The 22480-nt window shown below is 50.9% G+C and overlaps 1 protein-coding gene across 1 annotated transcript in view; it reads left to right on the plus strand.

The window, feature by feature from the left end:
• Positions 1-2613: 2613 nt before the first annotated feature.
• LOC144000269 (uncharacterized) overlaps positions 2614-22480 on the plus strand; it is a gene marked incomplete at its 5' end in the record, with an annotated part of 33050 nt that continues 13183 nt past the window's right edge. Inside the window, one exon of the mRNA XM_077494001.1 lies at positions 2614-2723. Within this exon, the coding sequence (XP_077350127.1) occupies positions 2614-2723 (110 nt within the window). The remainder of the gene's footprint in view (positions 2724-22480) is intronic.

Raw genomic sequence — 22480 nt, forward strand, 5'->3', positions numbered from 1 at the left:
AGGGGCTACAGGTATGACAATCTACAGGTATGAGGGGCTAAAGGTATGAGGGGCTACAGGTATGAGGGGCTACAGGTATGAGGGGCTAAAGGTATGAGGGGCTAAAGGTATGACAGTCTACAGGTATGAGGGGCTAAAGGTATGAGGGGCTAAAGGTATGACAATCTACAGGTATGACAGTCTACAGGTATGAGGGGCTACAGGTATGACAGTCTACAGGTATGAGGGGCTAAAGGTATGAGGGGCTACAGGTATGACAGTCTAAAGGTATGACAATCTACAGGTATGACAATCTACAGGTATGAGGGGCTACAGGTATGACAGTCTACAGGTATGAGGGGCTAAAGGTATGGCAATCTACAGGTATGACAATCTACAGGTATGACAGTCTACAGGTATGAGGGGCTAAAGGTATGAGGGGCTAAAGGTATGAGGGGCTAAAGGTATGAGGGGCTACAGGTATGAGGGGCTACAGGTATGAGGGGCTACAGGTATGAGGGGCTACAGGTATGTCAGTCTACAGGTATGAGGGGCTACAGGTATGACAATCTACAGGTATGAGGGGCTAAAGGTATGAGGGCTAAAGGTATGAGGGCTAAAGGTATGACAGTCTACAGGTATGAGGGGCTAAAGGTATGAGGGGCTAAAGGTATGAGGGCTAAAGGTATGACAGTCTACAGGTATGAGGGGCTAAAGGTATGACAATCTACAGGTATGAGGGGCTACAGATATGACAGTCTACAGGTATGAGGGGCTACAGGTATGAGGGGCTACAGGTATGACAATCTACAGGTATGACAATCTACAGGTATGACAATCTACAGGTATGACAATCTACAGGTATGACAGTCTACAGGTATGACAGTCTACAGGTATGACAGTCTACAGGTATGACAGTCTACAGGTATGACAGTCTACAGGTATGACAGTCTACAGGTATGACAGTCTACAGGTATGGCAATCTACAGGTATGACAATCTACAGGTATGACAGTCTACAGGTATGACAGTCTACAGGTATGACAGTCTACAGGTATGACAGTCTACAGGTATGACAGTCTACAGGTATGACAGTCTACAGGTATGACAGTCTACAGGTATGGCAATCTACAGGTATGACAGTCTACAGGTATGACAGTCTACAGGTATGAGGGGCTACAGGTATGGTGGGGGTGATGAGTATGAGGGGTGCTGATTGCCTTTCATATAGGAAAAGACATGTCAGACACAATGTGCAGCTCAGTGTATAGGCGATGGCTGTGACTGGAGGAGGGGCAGAGTCCTGGCTTTCTGGGCTGAACCCCCAGACAAGGTTCCTGAGATCTTAGCCTGGCGTATATAAAAGGTGAGCCATGTTACTGTCCAGTTTTGGATGGAGTAGAGAAGGGTTAGAGCCTCTGTCTGTGTCCCTCAGGTGTCACTTCCTGTTTCTTTGGCATAGGAAGTCAGGGAAAGTCTCCCCAGAGGTTCATAGGAAAAGTAAACACTGACCGAGGTTTTCACTACTCCAACCAAAACTGAAGAAAATATTTGGCCTTAGAAATACTTTGGAGAAAACCAGACATGACGCTATAATGTATGTATAGCCCAGCGCTCTCTATGCAGTAGGCAAGAGTTAGAACCCCTGGTAGTTGTTGGATGCAGTAGGTAAGGGTTAGAACCCCTGGTAGTTGTTGGATGCAGTAGGTAAGGGTTAGAACCCCTGGTAGTTGTTGGATGCAGTAGGTAAGGGTTAGAACCCCTGGTAGTTGTTGGATGCAGTAGGTAAGGGCTAGAACCCCTGGTAGTTGTTGGATAAAGTAGGCAAGGGTTAGAACCCCTGGTAGTTGTTGGATAAAGTAGGCAAGGGTTAGAACCCCTGGTAGTTGTTGGATGCAGTAGGTAAGGGTTAGAACCCCTGGTAGTTGTTGGATGCAGTAGGTAATGGTTAGAACCCCTGGTAGTTGTTGGATGCAGTAGGTAATGGTTAGAACCCCTGGTAGTTGTTGGATAAAGTAGGCAAGGGCTAGAACCCCTGGTAGTTGTTGGATAAAGTAGGCAAGGGTTAGAACCCCTGGTAGTTGTAGGATGCAGTAGGTAAGGGTTAGAACCCCTGGTAGTTGTTGGATGCAGTAGGTAATGGTTAGAACCCCTGGTAGTTGTTGGATGTAGTAGGTAAGGGTTAGAACCCCTGGTAGTTTTCTATTTGTTACCCCTCTGGAGATATAGTCAGGTGTCTCACCGATGGAAGATTTCCCCCAACTCTTGTGTAACAATTTGGATTTCCAGTCACTTTCGGGGACTCCGGCACAAATAGAGGATGAGTCTCCCCAACAGAGGACACAGACAGCAATAGAAACATGACAGGGGGTCCGATCCCAAATCCATCCAAAACATAGAAAAAGTTTTGCTTTTACATTCTCCCTGAAGATGGGAAAGTTGAGAGTCACAAGGCACTTCGAGGTTCAGAACATGTTTGGTTGAATGGCTGCTCATTGGCTGAGGGGTGCTTTCGATTGGACATAACCCCGAAAGGGGGCCACACTAATCACCAATCAGGGGCCACATTGGCTGAGGGCTGTTACCTGTATCCTCTGGTGCTGTCACACATGAGAATTCCTGTCATTCTTCACAGATGGTCTGGGCCCACACAGAACGCATCGGATGTGGACAGAAATTCTGTGAGAAGATTGAGGGATTTGAAGATGGCAACATGTATCTCCTGGTCTGTAACTATGAACCGCCGTAAGTCAGCAACCAATCAGCACTCTTTGATTTGTCACATGGTGGGAAATGCATTTAGCTGACACTTTTCACAAAGACAATGACAATCCTTTAGGGTTACCAGGGTTAGGTTTCCTAGCATTAGGGTTCCTAGGTTTAGGGTTAATAGGGTTAAGGTTGTTAGGCTTAAGTTTCCTAGGGTTATGACTACTAGGTTTAGGGTTAATAGAGTTAGGGTTCCTAGGGTTTACAGTTCCAAGGGTTAGGGCTACTAAGGTTAGGTTTCCTAGGGTTAGGGTTACTAGGTTTAGGGTAAGGTTTCTTAAGGTTTGGGTTAATAGGTTTAGGTTTAGTGTTCCTAGGGCTATGGCTACAGGGTTTAGGGTTAATAGAGTTAGGGTTCCTAGGGTTAGGGTTACCAAGGTTTAGGGTTAAGTTTCCTAAGGTTATGGTTAGAGTTCTTAGGGTTAGGGTTCCTAGGGTTAAGGTTAACGTTTTTAGGGTTAGGTTTCCTAAGTTTAGGGTTACTATGGTTAGTGTTGGGATTCCTAGGTTTAGGGTTACTAGGGTTGTACAGGTAATGTAGGTGTACAGGTGATCAGGGCATACAGGTGATGTGGGTGTACAGGTGAGGTGGGTGTACAGGTGAGGTGGGTGTATAGGTGGTCTGAATGTACAGGTGAAATGGGGGTACATAAAGTATTTGTATTCTGCCTGGGGGTGTAGGAGGCATCTGTGCTTTGGCTGGGGGTGTAGGGGGCATCTGTGCTTTGTCTAGTGGTACGTGGATCAGGTGTGCTATGGGGGGGTTGATGTGCTGTGACTGGGGGCATCCTTGCCATGAATTGATCTGTAGAGGGTATCTATGCTCCGATTTCAAATGCAAGGTGTACCTGTGCACTGATGAGGGGTGCAGGAGGCATCTGTGCTTTGGCTGGGGGTGTAGGGGGCATCTCTGCTTTGGCTGGGGGTGTAGGGGGTATCTGTGCTTTGGCTGGGGGTGTAGGGGGCATCTGTGCTTTGGCTGGGGGTGTAGGGGGCATCTGTGCTTTGGCTGGGGGTGTAGGGGGCATCTGTGCTTTGGCTGGGGGTGTAGGGGGTATCTGTGCTTTGGCTGGGGGTGTAGGGGGTATCTGTGCTTTGGCTGGGGGTGTAGGGGGTATCTGTGCTTTGGCTGGGGGTGTAGGGGGTATCTGTGCTTTGGCTGGGGGTGTAGGGGGTATCTGTGCTTTGGCTGGGGGTGTAGGGGGTATCTGTGCTTTGGCTGGGGGTGTAGGGGGTATCTGTGCTTTGGCTGGGGGTGTAGGGGGTATCTGTGCTTTGGCTGGGGGTGTAGGGGGTATATGTGCTTTGGCTGGGGGTGTAGGGGGCATCTGTGCTTTGGCTGGGGGTGTAGGGGGTATCTGTGCTTTGGCTGGGGGTGTAGGGGGTATCTGTGCTTTGGCTGGGGGTGTAGGGGGTATCTGTGCTTTGGCTGGGGGTGTAGGGGGTATCTGTGCTTTGGCTGGGGGTGTAGGGGGTATCTCTGCTTTGGCTGGGGGTGTAGGGGGTATCTGTGCTTTGGCTGGGGGTATAGGGGGTATCTGTGCTTTGGCTGGGGGTGTAGGGGGTATCTGTGCACTGATGAGGGGTGCAGGAGGCATCTCAGCGGTGGCACAAATGTGTTCTGCACCCCCAGCACAGTGCAGATGCCCGCTGCATCCCCGTCCTGTCACAGTGTGCGCCTCCTCCTAGTTGAAGTCTAGAAGGAATCCCTGGAGAAGCTGAGGAATGTTCAGCTGGAGAAAGTTGGCCGGGATCTCAATAATACGACCTGGAAGGCCGGATCTGCTTTTATTACTGTGACTCTGGGAGGGGAAGAAATGACTTTTCCAGGCTGGATTGTGCGGCGGGGGGGGGGGGGGGGGGTATGGGGGGGTGGGCGGGGGTGGGGGGGGTAGTTTGCCGTCACCGGGATCCGGTGGAGACGTACAATCCTCGTCAGGAAAGTCACTTGTGAATAATGAAATGGAGGGAATAACATGAGCTGTGAGGACAGACATGGAAAACACACCAAGTCCTGGGTGAGACACGTCTGCCGGAACAAACCCCCCAACCTTCTCCTCCCCGTCCTACTAATATTGTCGCCAACAAAACCCAGGAGAAACGCGTCGGAGGCCAACCAACCGACAACAACGCACAACCACATTGTCCCTAATGAGGAACACAATGCTGTGATCTGGCAGGCCGGGGAACACCACTGTGCCTGGCTGTGCTGACCGACTTACTATGTACAGAGGGGGGGATATCGATCGTCTCCCCTGCAGATGGGGTAAGTTTTGCCCCCTTACATAGAAATGAAGGGTCTATAATTGTATTTTATATGATGGAGACAGAAGATCAACCAAAACTCCAGGAAAATAACACAATACAAATGTTATAAATGGAGTTCAGTGAGTAAAATAAGTATTTGACCCCCTTAGTAGTTGGTGGATAGGGATGAGCTTCGTGTTCGACTCGAACATTGGCTGTTCGTCCGTTCGGCGAATTCCGAACGTTTGGGCCGTTCGCGTCAAAATTCGAGTGACGCGCGCGCGGACCACAATGCACTGCGGTGGCGCAATGCATTGCTGCCCCATGATTGGCCAAGCATGCACTGTGACCCCGCATGCTTGGCCAATCGCAGCGCCGGCAGCGAGGAGAGCCATGATTGGCCACAGGCATCCTGCCTGTGGCCAATCATAGCTCAGGCTGTGTAGTGCACGCCCCACACTATATAAGGCCGCCTTTAAGGCGGCCTCGTGTAGTGTGTTACTTTGCATCTGAAGCAGTGGGTGTTCTGTGTACCTTCAACACAGCACACACCGATCGTTTTTGGCTGATTTCCTATCTTGCTGCTGTGTAGTGGTTGTTGTCTGTGCCCTGACCGCAGTATACACCACTATATTCACCTCACCTATATAGCTAGTGATCTAGCTTTAACCACTTAACAACTGCCCATTGCTGATTAAGGGCTTCAGGGCGGTTGTTTAACTCTGAGAGGCCGTTAATTAACGGCCTCCCAGAATTCTGCTCTCGCGTGCCCCGAGGTGTGCGCACTCGAGAGCATCCGTGACCGCCGGGTCGCATCACGGATCACGGTAAACGGCCGCTCATAGCGGCCATTTACCACGTGATTGCTCCGTCAAATGACGGAGTGATCACTTGGAAACAAACCGGCGTCATGTTATGACGCCGGTTCCTCCCTCCCCTCTCTGTACCGATCGGTACAGCGGAGGGGAAAGAGATCGGTGTCAGCAGCGATGTGGGCTGCATCTGCAGTGCCCACATCGCTGCTCACCGAATTTAATCCCTCAATTCCCTGCCAATACTCTGCAATACCAGTGCATACTCTGCAGTACCTTGCCATTACTCTGCAGTACCCGCCATTACTCTGCAGTACCCGCCATTACTCTGCAGTACCCTGCCATTACTCTGCAGTACCCTGCCATTACTCTGCAGTACCCTGCCATTACTCTGCAGTACCCTGCCATTACTCTGCAGTACCCTGCCATTACTCTGCAGTACCCGCCATTACTCTGCAGTACCCGCCATTACTCTGCAGTACCCGCCATTACTCTGCAGTACCCGCCATTACTCTGCAGTAACCCCCATTACTCTGCAGTAACCCCCAATACTCTGCAGTAACCCCCAATACTCTGCAGTAACCCCCAATACTCTGCAGTACCCCCCAATACTCTGCAGTACCCGCCATTACTCTGCAGTAACCCCCAATACTCTGCAGTAACCCCCAATACTCTGCAGTAACCCCCAATACTCTGCAGTAACCCCCAATACTCTGCAGTAACCCCCATTACTCTGCAGTAACCCCCATTACTCTGCAGTACCCCCCAATACTCTGCAGTACCCTGCCATTACTCTGCAGTACCCCCAATAGTCTGCAGTACCCTGCCATTACTCTGTAGTACCCCCCAATACTCTGTAGTACCCCGCCAATACCCCGCCAATACTCTGTAATACCCTGCCATAAATTGCCATACCCAGCCATACTCAGAGATACCCAGCCATACTCGGTGATACCCTGAAATACCCAGCCATAGACGCCCCCCACCCCTCACCGCCCTCCGGTGCTTCTACCAACTCGCCAGTACGATCAAAGCCAGAATCTTTTTTTTATTTTTTATTTCAGGCTTCCCAGCCTAGAGGTGAGATGTGGGGTCATATTGACCCCCCAGATTTCACTGTAAAGAGGACCTGTCACCCCATATTCCTATTACAAGGGATGTTTACATTTCTTGTAATAGGAATAAAAGTGATCAAAAATATATTTTTGGGGAAAAAAATGTCAAACTAAAATAAATAAAGTAAAATGAACAATAAAAAAATAAAATAAAAATTAAAGCGCCCATGTCCCCATGTGCTCGCATGTGCCACACATGTGAGGTATCGCCGAGAATGTTAGAGCGAGAGCAATAATTCTAGTCCTAGACCTCCTCTGCAACTCAAAACATGTAACCAGTAAAAAAAAAATTAAAGCGTCGCCTATGGGGATTTTTTAAGTAGCGACGTTTGGCGCCATTCCACGGGCATGTGCAATTTTGAAGAGTGACATGTTTGATATCTATTTACTCAGCATAACTTCATCTTTCACTTTATGCAAACATTGGGCTAACAAGTGGTTAATAATAGAGCTTGCAGTCAGTAGTGTTAGGAGATAGTGCGTGCTGTCTGCGTGCTCTGTACCCAGTACATACCGCTATAATATAGGGCAGGCCCCTACTTTCAAACATCCAACTTACAAACATCTCCTACTTGCAAACGCAAGGAGACAGCAGCAAGTGAGATGAAAAAAGATGGACGACAAAACAAATTATACAGGGGTGATAACAGGGGTCAAGTCCTGGGGAAAAAAGTGTGGGAACTCCCACCCGAGATCCACTCCCCCACCAAAAAAAAAAAAAATTATGATACGCTCATATGCATACATATTTCACAGAAAATACAGTGTAACATTTATTGTAAAGTGCCAGTTTACAAAAATAAAATAAGTTAACTTGTCAAACTAACAGAATAATCACCACAGTGGGTGATTATCTTTCCCTCGCAGGGAATTTCTAACACAAATACACCCTGTTACATACATATACATATACAAATGCATAATGTCCTGCAAGCTGCATCTTTGCAGTGCTATAGGAGCAGTGTATTCACCACTCTTAAAGCTCCCTTTCCCATTGAAATCAATAGGGCAGCGTTGCCAAAGTGCCAGTAAAGCGACCCGCTGCAGTGGCACTTTGCCAACGCTTTTAATCCTTTTAAGGCCGCTAACAGGTATTAAAAGTACTCTGCTAACTCTCGAAAAGCACTGCAAAAATGACTGAAAAGTGCCGCTAAAAATACCGCTGACACCTGGGTGCTGTGGGTGTGAAAGGGTTCTTATTGTGCATAAAGATTATCTAAAAATATTTTTAGATCAATAACATTTTATCAAAATATATAAAATTGCACCAATATGAGGCTGTGACCAACACACAAAATACAACTCAAAAAGGATTTTTATTTTATGAAAAGCAAAAAAAATACTCAAAATTGATAAAATAAACTTAAAGCGGTTCTGCACCTTTAAAAAAAATATTAAAAGTCAGCAGCTGCAATATTAGTAGCTGCTGACTTTTAATAAATTGACACTTACCTGTCCCAGGGTCCAGCGATGTCGGCGGCAGATGACGAGCGATCGCTCATCTCTCTGCTGCCCCCACTGCCATCCTTTGTCAGGGAATCGGGAAGTGAAGAGTTGCGGCTTCACTGCCCAGCTCCCTACTGCGCATGCGCGAGTCACGCTGTGCGTCTCCACTGGTCCCCGCTGTGTCCTGGGAACTGTGTGTTTCCCAGAATACAATGGGGGGGGGGGGGGCATCTGCGGCGGGCTGTCCCGGAAGTGGGTGCAGATACCTGGATTATCCAGGTAACTGCACCTCCCTCCCCCCTGAAAGGTGCCGATTGTGGTACCGAAGGGGGGAGGGATCACATGAGCGGAACTTCCACTTTAGGGTGGAAAACCGCTTTAAAAACACAGTCCACTTTGCAGCAAATATAGTCTGGCTGTCTGCAGGAAGAGAAATCCGCTGACATCCCACCCGCTCGGATCCGAAAAAGTGTGACGGAGGAAAAAGCTGTTTTTCCATCCGTCATCGGATTGGGTGAAGATGGACACTGCGGTCCGTTGTCACCCGATCTCCCATAGGGGAGAGCGGCGCTGTGACAGGTCCATCCCTGCGCAGTGTGCAGAGACGGACCTGTCATCTTCCTGCTCAGCGGAGATCGCTCCGGCCATCCCCGCTGTGCAAGCGCATATCCACGGGGCGGATCAGCACTGATCCGCCCCGACCCTTAAAGCTGTGTGGTATTCCTCAGTGATGAAGAGTGAAAGAAAAGGTTGGAAACATGCAAAGAGAAGGAAGGGGAGATTGTCCCTGAATTGTCTCCTGGAAGTGAGAGCCATTCTCCCTGCAAAGGGAGGTTTTCTAGAAGCTGGGGTGTGGAAGAGAGAGAGGTCGGAGGGAGTCAATGGAAGTGCACACACTCACTTGGAAGGCTCCTGGAGGCTCTCTGATTTATTCAGCAGTACAGTATCAGAGTGTCTGTCAGCTGCTTCTTTTAAATCTTCCTGCCCACCTCTCCTTCACAGACTGAAGATGCGAGCAGGGAGGGGGGCGAGAGAAGCCATGTGTGTGAAGCTGCTTGGGACAGGCTGCATCCAGGCATGCTGGAGGTGGAGTTGGATGGAGCAACGTGAGGAATGGATCCATTTCCTCCACCTAGGACAGCTATACTTGCCAAGCCGTCACCTGCACTGTCCACACACAGGCACTGACAGAGCGCAGAGGACGGACGAGGGAGGAGAAGGTGGATGGGTTTTCCGGGGACTGGAACTAATTTCTGCATCTCTCACTTACTTCTGCCGGCTTGTTGCTTTTGCCAGATCCTTCCCCACCTCCTCCCGCACTGAGGCTGTGGCTGCACCCTAGGCGACTGCCAGTGCCTAGTCCACCTAGTGGTAGCACCGGCCCTGGGAGGAGGACCGAGAGAGGGGAGGACGCCGTCCTTTACTATGCGGCGATGCTTAGTGAAGGATCGGCTCAGGCGGCTCTAGTCCTGCAAAGGGAACGGCGTTCCTGCTGTGAAAAAAGTGCAGGGACGCCGTTCCCACGCGTTCCCGCAGGACTCGAGCCCTGGGTGATAACCCTTCCCTATGTTTTCCAAAAAGCTTAAAGATAGTTTTTTTGACTGGAGCTACACTTTAGAAATGTACCGGTTGAGAATTACAAACAGATTCAACTTAACACAACAAACCTACACAGTCCCTGTCTTGTTTGCACCGCCTGTATACTGCTGTTCTGAGTATATAGGGCCTGGGGGCCACACACATTTCCTTTTTTTAATATGGGTACGGGGTTCCCCTTAATATGCGTACAAGACCCAAATAGGCTGATAATGGGCAGGGAGGGCTACCCATGCCATTTTTCTGAATGATTTTCAACCATATTGCAGGAACCAGATATAACATTAAAACCGCAAGCAGTTTTAAATGGTGTTATTTCCGTTTAATGTCATTTTGTGCAGGGACTGTTCTAAACACGGGAAACACGTGGCACTTCACAGGCATACTACAGACACCCCCCAGGCACCATATTTAAAGGAATATTTCACTTTTTTTTTTCACTTTAATCGTCATTAAAATCAGTGCTCCCGCCAAAACGGACGTTTTTAAAACTTTTTTTTGCAGTGACCCATGTCCCCTGAGGCAGGAGGCAGGTCGCCAAACCCTTTTTAGGACACTATCTTGCATATTAGCCGTTAAAATTAGCACTTTCCAATTCGAACGTTCGAGTCCCATAGACTTCAATGGGGTTCTAACGTTTGTACCGAACGCGGGGGTCGTTCGCAAGTTCTGGTGCGAACCGAACCGGGGGGTGTTCAGCTCATCCCTATTGGTGGAGAAACCCTTGTTGGTGATCACAGAGGTCAGACGTTTCTTGTAGGTGGTGATGAGGTTTCCACATCTCAGGAGGGATTTTCTCCTCTCTTCTCTACAGATCTTCTCGAAATCCTGAAGGTTGTTTGGGAACTCGAAGTTTCAGCTCCTCCATACATTCTCTATGGGATTAAGGTCTGGAGACTGCCTAGGCCACTCCATGACCTTCATCTTGAGCCACTCCTTTGTTGCCGTGGCGGTATGTTTTGGGTCATTGTCATGCTGGAAGACCCATCCATGACCCATCTTCACAGGGAAGAAGGTTCTCATCCAGAACCTTACAATACATGGCCCCTCAATGCAGCAAAGTCGGCCTGTACCTTTATCAGAGAAACCACCCCAAAGCATCATGTTCCCCCCGTGTGTGACTGTAGGGATGGTGTTCATGTTCCCACCTCCGTGTGTGACTGTAGGGATGGTGTTCATGTTCCCACCTCCGTGTGTGACTGTAGGGATGGTGTTCAGGTTCCCACCTCCGTGTGTGACTGTAGGGATGGTGTTCATGTTCCCACCTCCGTGTGTGACTGTAGGGATGGTGTTCATGTTCCCACCTCCGTGTGTGACTGTAGGGATGGTGTTCATAGTCCCCCCTCCGTGTGTGACTGTAGGGATGGTGTTCATGTTCCTCCCTCTGTGTGTGACTGTAGGGATGGTGTTCATGTTCCCCCCTCCGTGTGTGACTGTAGGGATGGTGTTGATGTTCCCACCTCCGTGTGTGACTGTAGGGATGGTGTTCATGTTCCCACCTCCGTGTGTGACTGTAGGGATGGTGTTCATGTTCCCACCTCCGTGTGTGACTGTAGGGATGGTGTTCATGTTCCCCCCTCCGTGTGTGACTGTAGGGATGGTGTTCATGTTCCCCCCTCCGTGTGTGACTGTAGGGATGGTGTTCATGTTCCCACCTCCGTGTGTGACTGTAGGGATGGTGTTCATGTTCCCACCTCCGTGTGTGACTGTAGGGATGGTGTTCTCAGGGTCATAGTCCCCATTTTTCTTCCTCCTCAGAAGGGACATGTACAGTGAGGCCAATGAACATCTAAATGATTCAGAGAAGGATTGGGGGGAGAAAGTTCTGTGGTCAGATGAGACCAAAATTCAGCTCTTTGGCATTTACTCAACTTGCTGTAGATCCCCCCAGGGACAATAGACCCCCCCAGGGACAATAGATCCCCCAGGGACAATAGATCCCCCCCAGGGACAATAGATCCCCCCCAGGGACAATAGATCCCCCCAGGGACAATAGATCCCCCCCCAGGGACAATAGATCGCCCCCAGGGACAATAGATCCCCCCAGGGACAATGGATCGCCCCCCAGGGACAATAGATCCCCCAACAGCCAGTATTGATAGACCCTCCAGCATACCCCTTCCCATACATTCTGTTCCCGCTGATATAAAGCCCTGTTATATATATATATATATCCCTCCTCTGGTTAGGCTGGTAGGCAAAATGTAGTGTTGGCCTCACTGTAGTCGGTGGATCGGCGGTGATCTATTACTTTTGTCTGGTTGAGGTTTCCTGACCTGAATGTTTGATTTCTCCGATCGGCTTCTGGGAGTATCAAATGACCGATGTGAATATTTATCAGGCCCCAGCCAATCTCTGGAAGGAAGAATCCAGAAGGTGGCTGGCTGTGATAAATATTTGAGAGGCCTTTCCAAAGTGCCCTTTCCTTTTTAAGGTAGTGTTCCAGTCCTCCCGGGAGGTAGGGTTCCAGTCCTCCCGGGAGGTAGGGTTCCAGTCCTCCTGGAAGGTAGGGTTCCAGTCCTCCCGGGAGGTAGGGTTCCGGTCCTCCCGGAAGGTAGGGTTCCGGTCCTCCCGGGAGGTAGAGTTCCAGTCCTCCCGGGAGGTAGAGTTCCAGTCCTCCCAGGATGTAGGGTTCCAGTCCTCCCGGAAGGTAGGGTTCCAGTCCTCCCGGGAGGAAGGGTTCCAGTCCTCCCGGGAGGTAGGGTTCCATTCCTCCCAGGAGGTAGGGTTCCATTCCTCCCGGAAGGTAGGGTTCCATTCCTCCCGGAAGGTAGGGTTCCAGTCCTCCCGGGAGGAAGAGTTCCAGTCCTCCCAGGAGGAAGGGTTCCAGTCCTCCCGGGAGGAAGGGTTCCAGTCCTCCCAGGAGGTAGGGTTCCAGTCCTCCAGGGTGGTAGGATTCCAGTCCTCCCGGGAGGTAGGGTTCCAGTCCTCCCGGGTGGTAGGGTTTCGGTCCTCCCGGGAGGTAGGGTTCCGGTCCTCCCGGGAGGTAGGGTTCCGGTCCTCCCGGGAGGTAGGGTTCCGGTCCTCCCGGGAGGTAGGGTTCCGGTCCTCCCGGGAGGTAGGGTTCCGGTCCTCCCGGGGGGTAGGGTTCCGGTCCTCCCGGGGGGTAGGGTTCCGGTCCTCCCGGGAGGTAGGGTTCCGGTCCTCCCGGGAGGTAGGGTTCCGGTCCTCCCGGGAGGTAGGGTTCCGGTCCTCCCGGGAGGTAGGGTTCCGGTCCTCCCGGGAGGAAGGGTTCCGGTCCTCCCGGGAGGTAGGGTTCCGGTCCTCCCGGGAGGTAGGGTTCCAGTCCTCCCGGGAGAGCTCCTACCACAAGAATTGCAGTCTGGGCAGCAGCTGCTGGGTTGAGGGTCTGGAGGAGATTGCTGATGGGTTATTTGGTGGAGAGCACTACCCTGGAGTCGTGGTCTGGAGAAGGATATTTTGCCCCCCTCACTGAGGACCTACCTATGGTTGCCGGGTGGCACACAGCTCCTGGGGCATTGTGAGTGAAGACCTTGCTGTGCTAGAAAAGAAGGGCCGTAGGATGCTATATGGACTGGCTCTACTCTTATAGAGTCCTGGATATACTGACCACCTTCAGGAAAGAGAAGACTGGTGAGAAGCGCCCCCCCCCCCCCTGCTGTTTCTGCCATCATTTGGGGTATCCCGATCCCTGAACCCCTTTCCTGATCAAAGACTTCCCTGGCTGAACTGAGCCGGTGAGCCTGGCAGCCTCTGTACTGGTCCGGAGACCTGATGATATTCTCAGTGGCCTCCCAGAGGTGAGCGCTACATAGATGATAGCAGTAAAAACATTCCCCAGCTAGTTACTCTCCTCTCCGCTCCTCCCAAGACCTCCTCCTTCCTTGTCTCCTCCTCCCCCATGCTCGTCTCCAGGACTTCTCCAGAACCTCTCCCATCCTCTGGAACTCCCTACCCCAATCTATCCAGCTATCTCCTACTCTGTCTGGGGTAGGCATCCTGAGCCCTCCAGCTATTTTGAAACTACAAGTCCCACAAGACATTGCAAGACCCTGACAATCACAGGCATGACTCCTAGAGGCAGAGGCATGATGGGAGTTGTAGTTTCACCACAGCCGGAGGGCCGAGGTTGCCTAAAGCTCATCTCTTAAGGGAAGCCTATCACGCCTCCAACGAATCTTTTACCACTTCCATCAGCTCATTTCCCACACTTATAACATATTGCCCCACTTGCCCCCCACACTCTTAGATTGTAAGCTCTTCTGAGCTCTCCTAACCCTCTTGTATTGTAACTGTAATGTTTCCCTTTGATATTGTACAGCGCTGCATGACCTGTTGGTGCCATATAAATCCTGTATAAGAATAACACTAGTCAGCCCGAAATATTCCCCATCCAGGGTGAAGAGTCAGGTTTTCACTTCATTTGGGAAAACACGAGTCGTGAAAGAAGTTGCTGGGGGGTGCAGGGACGAGGCAGATTATTATGAGAGCCCCAAATTCCCAATCCGCTGGTGATTGCTGGTGACTGCTGGTGACTGCTGGTGATTGATGGTGACTGCTGGTGATTGATGGTGACTGCTGGTGACTTCTGGTGACTGCTGGTGATTTCTGGTGACTGCTGGTGACTGCTGGTGATTGATGGTGACTGCTGGTGACTTCTGGTGACTGCTGGTGATTTCTGGTGACTGCTGGTGATTTCTGGTGACTGCTGGTGATTGATGGTGACTGCTGGTGATTGCTGGTGACTGCTGGTGATTGCTGGTGATTGCTGGTGATTTCTGGTGACTGCTGGTGACTGCTGGTGACTGCTGGTGACTGCTGGTGATTGCTGGTGATTGCTGGTGACGGCTGGTGATTGCTGGTGATTTCTGGTGACTGCTGGTGATTGATGGTGACTGCTGGTGATTGCTGGTGATTGCTGGTGATTGCTGGTGACTGCTGGTGATTGCTGGTGATTGCTGGTGATTTCTGGTGACTGCTGGTTATTGATGGTGACTGCTGGTGATTGCTGGTGATTGCTGGTGACTGCTGGTGATTTCTGGTGACTGCTGGTGATTGATGGTGACTGCTGGTGACTGCTGGTGATTGCTGGTGACTGCTGGTGATTGCTGGTGACTGCTGGTGATTGCTGGTGACTGCTGGTGACTGCTGGTGATTGCTGGTGACTGCTGGTGATTGCTGGTGATTTCTGGTGACTGCTGGTGATTGATGGTGACTGCTGGTGACTGCTGGTGACTGCTGGTGATTGCTGGTGACTTCTGGTGTTTGCTGGTGACTGCTGGTGATTGCTGGTGATTTCTGGTGACTGCTGGTGACTGCTGGTGACTTCTGGTGTTTGCTGGTGTTTGCTGGTGACTGCTGGTGATTGCTGGTGATTTCTGGTGACTGCTGGTGATTGCTGGTGATTTCTGGTGACTGCTGGTGATTGATGGTGACTGCTGGTGATTGCTGGTGACTGCTGGTGATTGCTGGTGATTGCTGGTGATTGCTGGTGACTGCTGGTGACTGCTGGTGATTTCTGGTGACTGCTGGTGACTGCTGGTGATTGCTGGTGACTGCTGGTGACTTCTGGTGTTTGCTGGTGACTGCTGGTGATTGCTGGTGATTTCTGGTGACTGCTGGTGACTTCTGGTGTTTGCTGGTGTTTGCTGGTGACTGCTGGTGATTGCTGGTGATTTCTGGTGACTGCTGGTGATTGCTGGTGATTTCTGGTGACTGCTGGTGATTGATGGTGACTGCTGGTGACTGCTGGTGATTGCTGGTGACTGCTGGTGATTGCTGGTGATTGCTGGTGACTGCTGGTGATTTCTGGTGACTGCTGGTGATTGCTGGTGACTGCTGGTGATTGCTGGTGATTGCTGGTGACTGCTGGTGATTGCTGGTGATTGTTGGTGATTGCTGGTGACTGCTGGTGATTGCTGGTGACTGCTGGTGACTTCTGGTGATTGCTGGGGTTTGCTGGGGTTTGCTAGTGATTGCTGGTGACTGCTGGTGACTGCTGGTGACTACTGGTGATTGCTGGTGATTTCTGGTGACTGCTGGTGATTGCTGGTGATTGATGGTGACTGCTGGTGACTGCTGGTGTTTGCTGGTGACTGCTGGTGATTGCTTGTGATTGCTGGTGACTACTGGTGATTGCTGGTGATTTCTGGTAACTGCTGGTGATTGCTGGTGATTTCTGGTGATTGCTGGTGACTGCTGGTGACTGCTGGTGACTGCTGGTGACTACTGGTGACTGCTGGTGATTGCTGGTGACTACTGGTGACTGCTGGTGATTTCTGGTGACTGCTGGTGACTGCTGGTGACTGCTGGTGATTGATGGTGATTGATGGTGATTGCTGGTGATTGCTGGTGACTGCTGGTGATTGATGGTGATTGCTGGTGACTGCTGGTGATTGCTGGTGACTGCTGGTGACTGCTGGTGATTGCTGGTGACTGCTGGTGACTGCTGGTGATTGCTGGTGACTACTGGTGATTGCTGGTGATTTCTGGTGACTGCTGGTGATTGCTGGTGACTGCTGGTGATTTCTGGTGATTGCTGGTGACTGCTGGTGACTGATGGTGATTGCTGGTGACTGCTGGTGATTGATGGTGATTGCTGGTGACTGCTGGTGACTGCTGGTGATTGCTGGTGACTGCTGGTGACTGATGGTGACTGCTGGTGACTGCTGGTGTTTGCTGGTGACTGCTGGTGTTTGCTGGTGACTGCTGGTGACTGCTGGTGATTGCTGGTGACTGCTGGTGATTGCTGGTGACTGCTGGTGTTTGCTGGTGATTGCTGGTGACTGCTGGTGATTGCTGGTGATTGCTGGTGTTTGCTGGTGTTTGCTGGTGATTGCTGGTGACTGCTGGTGACTGCTGGTGACTGCTGGTGATTGCTGGTGATTTCTGGTGACTGCTGGTGATTGCTGGTGATTTCTGGTGACTGCTGGTGATTGATGGTGACTGCTGGTGTTTGCTGGTGACTGCTGGTGATTGCTTGTGATTGCTGGTGACTACTGGTGATTGCTGGTGATTTCTGGTAACTGCTGGTGATTGCTGGTGATTTCTGGTGATTGCTGGTGACTGCTGGTGACTGCTGGTGACTACTGGTGACTGCTGGTGATTGCTGGTGACTACTGGTGACTGCTGGTGATTTCTGGTGACTGCTGGTGACTGCTGGTGATTGATGGTGATTGATGGTGATTGCTGGTGATTGCTGGTGACTGCTGGTGATTGATGGTGATTGCTGGTGACTGCTGGTGATTGCTGGTGACTGCTGGTGACTGCTGGTGATTGCTGGTGACTGCTGGTGATTGCTGGTGACTACTGGTGATTGCTGGTGATTTCTGGTGACTGCTGGTGATTGCTGGTGACTGCTGGTGATTTCTGGTGATTGCTGGTGACTGCTGGTGACTGATGGTGATTGCTGGTGACTGCTGGTGATTGATGGTGATTGCTGGTGACTGCTGGTGACTGCTGGTGATTGCTGGTGATTGCTGGTGACTACTGGTGACTGCTGGTGATTTCTGGTGACTGCTGGTGATTTCTGGTGACTGCTGGTGATTGCTGGTGACTACTGGTGCCTGCTGGTGACTGCTGGTGATTGCTGGTGACTGCTGGTGACTGGTGGTGATTGCTGGTGACTGCTGGTGATTGCTGGTGACTGCTGGTGATTTCTGGTGATTGCTGGTGACTGCTGGTGATTGCTGGTGATTGCTGGTGACTGCTGGTGATTGCTGGTGATTGCTGGTGATTGCTGGTGACTGCTGGTGATTGCTGGTGATTGCTGGTGACTACTGGTGACTGCTGGTGACTGCTGGTGATTGCTGGTGACTGCTGGTGATTGCTGGTGACTGCTGGTGACTGCTGGTTATTGATGGTGGCTGCTGGTGACTGCTGGTGATTGCTGGTGACTGCTGGTGACTGCTGGTGATTGCTGGTGACTGCTGGTTTGCATTTTTAGGTTCTTTTTGGGGCTTTTCCTTGTAGCTTTTTTACACTTTTTTTCTGACATCTTTTGAACTGTGTTTTTCCCTTTGCTCCCTTCAGCCTACTAATTAAGGGGAGGGGTTAGTTGGTCACATGTGCTTGAGGTCTATATAACCTTGTGTCAAACATTGGTGATCCCAGTCAGGGACCAGCACTGCTGGAGCTGAGGGACTCTCCCAGCTGCCGGGGGAAGATCTCCTCCAGTCAGAGTGGGGGGGGAGGGGAAGGAAGGACAGATCCTGGTGGTAGGGGACTCAATTCTTAGGAGGACAGAGAGGCCAATCTGTAACAGAGACCTGAAGCTCTGAATTGTATGTTGTCTGCCGGACGCTTGGGTTCGGCACATCACGGTTCTGGTGGACAGAATACTGGGAGGGGGCGGGGAAGACCCGGCTGTCGTGGTGCACGTCGGCACCAATGACAAAGTCAGAGGCAGATGGAGGGTCCTAAAGAACAATTTTAGGGACTTGGGAGCTAAATTGATGAAAGGGACCTCCAGGGTAGAATTCTCAGGAATATTCTCAGGAATACTGCCGGTACATGGAGCCACACCAGAAAGGCCGAGGGAGATTAGGGAAGTAAACAAGTGGCTGAGGGGCTGGTGTAGTAAGGAGGGGTTTGGGTTCCTGGAGGACTGGGACGGCTTCTCAGTCGATAACCGGTACTATAGAAGGGACGGACTGCACCTAAATGAGGAGGGGGCAGATCAGCTGGGAATAAAGATGGCCAAAAAGTTAGAGGGGTTTTAAACTAGGTGATGGGGGGGAGGGTCCAGAGATAGAGATAGTCAGCGTGAAGCATATTCCAGAGGGTAATTTTAGGGGCAGTAGTGGTAGGGTAACCAAAGCACATAAACCCAAGGTAAGTATAGTAGCAAGTCCTGGTTGCAATCTCTGAACACCCAATAAGAGGATAGTATGTGACCGGTCACAATATATTAATGCATTCAAATGTTTGTTCACCAATGCCAGAAGTCTGCCAAGCAAAATAGGCGAGTTGGAAGCTCTGGTGCATGAGGAGAGCTATGATGTAATGGGTATTGCTGAAACTTGGCTTCATTCCTCACATGACTGGGCTATTAATATTCCTGGCTATGCACTCTTTCGGAAAGACAGAGTAAAGAGGAAAGGTGGAGGGGTCTGTCTGTATGTGAGAAGTGATCCCAAAGCGAGTGAGAAAGAGGACCTGGTGGATGGAGAGTGTGACGAGTCTGAGGCATTATGGGTAGAACTGCATACAGATGTGCGTAGTTCAAAGTTAATCATTGGAGTTTGTTATTGTGACAGTGGGGTCACTTTGGACACAGGATGAATAAAAGAAACCCCCAATATGGTCTGTGATAGCCATATTCAAGCCTCTATATACATTGTATATAGATTGGATGTATACTGTATATGGGGGTTAAGTATCATTGCTGTGAGGAATTAAGTTGTTTTGCATTTCTATTGTTCATTTAAGTCTGTCCTTGTGTGTATTGTAAAGTGCCAGACAGACTGGCTGCCAACCCTTTGTGAAAAGATGTGTATTGGGTGGGATTGAAGCCTAGCAGACGTCAGGATGAGGTGTTGAGTCTTGGGATGTGTGGGTGGAGCTGGGCCCTTGTTCATGTTAAAGCATGTGCCTTGAATTGTGTATAAAGTTACAATGTTTCTCAATAATAAATTCATACCTACTACAGAAGGGACAGAGTGCGTCTCGTCTTTTTGCCAGAGGGGTCGGCTCCTATAGGAAAGGGTCGTTTAGCTGTGGATATTGGTAGCGAGTGGATGTGTGTCTAGGAGAGGGAACATCGTAAACGGCGTTAACCCCCTTTATATTAGGGGTGCCGTTACAGTTATAGACCACCCAATGTTAATGAGGAGGTGGAGACTCAGCTCCTTGCACAGATACAAAGGGCTGCAAGGGCTGGGACAGGGATAATAATGGGGGATGGTAACTACCCAGAAATTGACTGGGGTAATGGCACTGCTGGGACAGTTAAAGGGCAAAAATGTATAAACCTATTACAGGACAATTTTATGGTCCAGTTTATTGAGGTCCCAAGTAGGAATGATGCTCTGTTGGACCTGGTAATCTCAAACAATGCAGAGAGTATTACTAATGTTCAGATAAAGGAACATCTGGGTAGCAGTGACCATAACATGATTTCTTTTGCTGTTAGCTGTAAGCAAAAATCAGCAGATGACACCGAGCTATGCAGTGGAATAATCTGGGGGGATCCATAGTGGAGAAGGATCTGGGGGATCCATAGTGGAGAAGGATCTTGGGGGATCCATAGTGGAGAAGGATCTGAGGGGAATCCATAGTGGAGAAGGATCTGGGGGGATCCGTAGTGGAGAAGGATCTTGGGGGATCCATAGTGGAGAAGGATCTGGGGGGAATCCATAGTGGAGAAGGATCTGGGGGGAATCCGTAGTGGAGAAGGATCTGGGGGGATCCATAGTGGAGAAGGATCTGGGGGGAATCCGTAGTGGAGAAGGATCTGGGGGGATCCATAGTGGAGAAGGATCTGGGGGTCCATAGTGGAGAAGGATCTGGGGGGAATCCATAGTGGAGAAGGATCTGGGGGGAATCCGTAGTGGAGAAGGATCTGGGGGGATCCATAGTGGAGAAGGATCTTGGGCGATCCATAGTGGAGAAGGATCTGGGGGGAATCCATATTGGAGAAGGATCTGGGGGGAATCCGTAGTGGAGAAGGATCTGGGGGTCCATAGTGGAGAAGGATCTGGGGGAATCCATAGTGGAGAAGGATCTGGGGGGTCCATAGTGGAGAAGGATCTGGGGGGATCCATAGTGGAGAAGGATCTGGGGAGATCTATAGTGGAGAAGGATCTGAGGGGATCCATAGTGGAGAAGGATCTGGGGGGTCCATAGTGGAGAAGGATCTGGGGGGTCCATAGTGGAGAAGGATCTGGGGGGATCCATAGTGGAGAAGGATCTGGGGAGATCTATAGTGGAGAAGGATCTGGGGGGTCCATAGTGGAGAAGGATCTGGGGGGTCCATAGTGGAGAAGGATCTGAGGGGATCCATAGTGGAGAAGGATCTGAGGGGATCCATAGTGGAGAAGGATCTGGGGGGATCCATAGTGGAGAAGGATCTGGGGAGATCTATAGTGGAGAAGGATCTGAGGGGATCCGTAGTGGAGAAGGATCTGGGGGGTCCATAGTGGAGAAGGATCTGGGGGATCCATAGTGGAGAAGGATCTGGGGAGATCTATAGTGGAGAAGGATCTGAGGGGATCCGTAGTGGAGAAGGATCTGGGGGGTCCATAGTGGAGAAGGATCTAGGGGAGTCCATGGTGGAGAAGGATCTGGGGGGATTCATGGTGGAGAAGGATCTGGTGGGATTCATGGTGGAGAAGGATCTGGGGGGATCCATGGTGGAGAAGGATCTGGGGGATCCATAGTGGAGAAGGATCTGGGGGGAGTCCATAGTGGAGAAGGATCTGGGGGGTCCATAGTGGAGAAGGATCTGAGGGGATCCATAGTGGAGAAGGATCTGAGGGGATCCATAGTGGAGAAGGATCTGGGGGGATCCATAGTGGAGAAGGATCTGGGGAGATCTATAGTGGAGAAGGATCTGAGGGGATCCGTAGTGGAGAAGGATCTGGGGGGTCCATAGTGGAGAAGGATCTGGGGGATCCATAGTGGAGAAGGATCTGAGGGGATCCGTAGTGGAGAAGGATCTGGGGGGTCCATAGTGGAGAAGGATCTAGGGGAGTCCATGGTGGAGAAGGATCTGGTGGGATTCATGGTGGAGAAGGATCTGGGGGGATCCATGGTGGAGAAGGATCTGGGGGATCCATAGTGGAGAAGGATCTGGGGGGAGTCCATAGTGGAGAAGGATCTGGGGGATCCATAGTGGAGAAGGATCTGGGGGATCCATAGTGGAGAAGGATCTGGGGGGATCCATAGTGGAGAAGGATCTGGGGGGCTCCATAGTGGAGAAGGATCTGGGGGGCTCCATAGTGGAGAAGGATCTGTGGGGCTCCTTAGTGGAGAAGGATCTGGGGGGATACATAGTGGAGAAGGATCTGGGGGGATACATGGTGGAGAAGGATCTGGGGGGATCCATAGTGGAGAAGGATCTGGGAGGATCCATAGTGGAGAAGGATCTAGGGGATCCATAGTGGAGAAGGATCTGGGAGATCCATAGTGGAGAAGGATCTGGGGGGAGTCCATAGTGGAGAAGGATCTGGGGGGATACATAGTGGAGAAGGATCTGGGGGGATACATAGTGGAGAAGGATCTGGGGGGATCCATGGTGGAGAAGGATCTGGGGGGATCCATAGTGGAGAAGGATCTGGGGGGAGTCCATAGTGGAGAAGGATCTGGGGGGAATCCATGGTGGAGAAGGATCTGGGGGGATCCATAGTGGAGAAGGATCTGGGGGGAGTCCATAGTGGAGAAGGATCTGGGGGATCCATAGTGGAGAAGGATCTGGGAGATCCATAGTGAAGAAGGATCTGGGGGGAGTCCATAGTGGAGAAGGATCTGGGGGAATCCATAGTGGAGAAGGATCTGGGGGGATCCATGGTGGAGAAGGATCTGGGGGGGATCCATAGTGGAGAAGGATCTGGGGGGA

This window comes from Lithobates pipiens, unplaced genomic scaffold (genome assembly GCF_037356315.1).
Source record: "Lithobates pipiens isolate NorthernLeopardFrog02 unplaced genomic scaffold, aLitPip1_a1.2 Scaffold_198, whole genome shotgun sequence".
In the NCBI taxonomy this organism is placed as follows: Eukaryota; Metazoa; Chordata; class Amphibia; order Anura; family Ranidae; genus Lithobates; species Lithobates pipiens.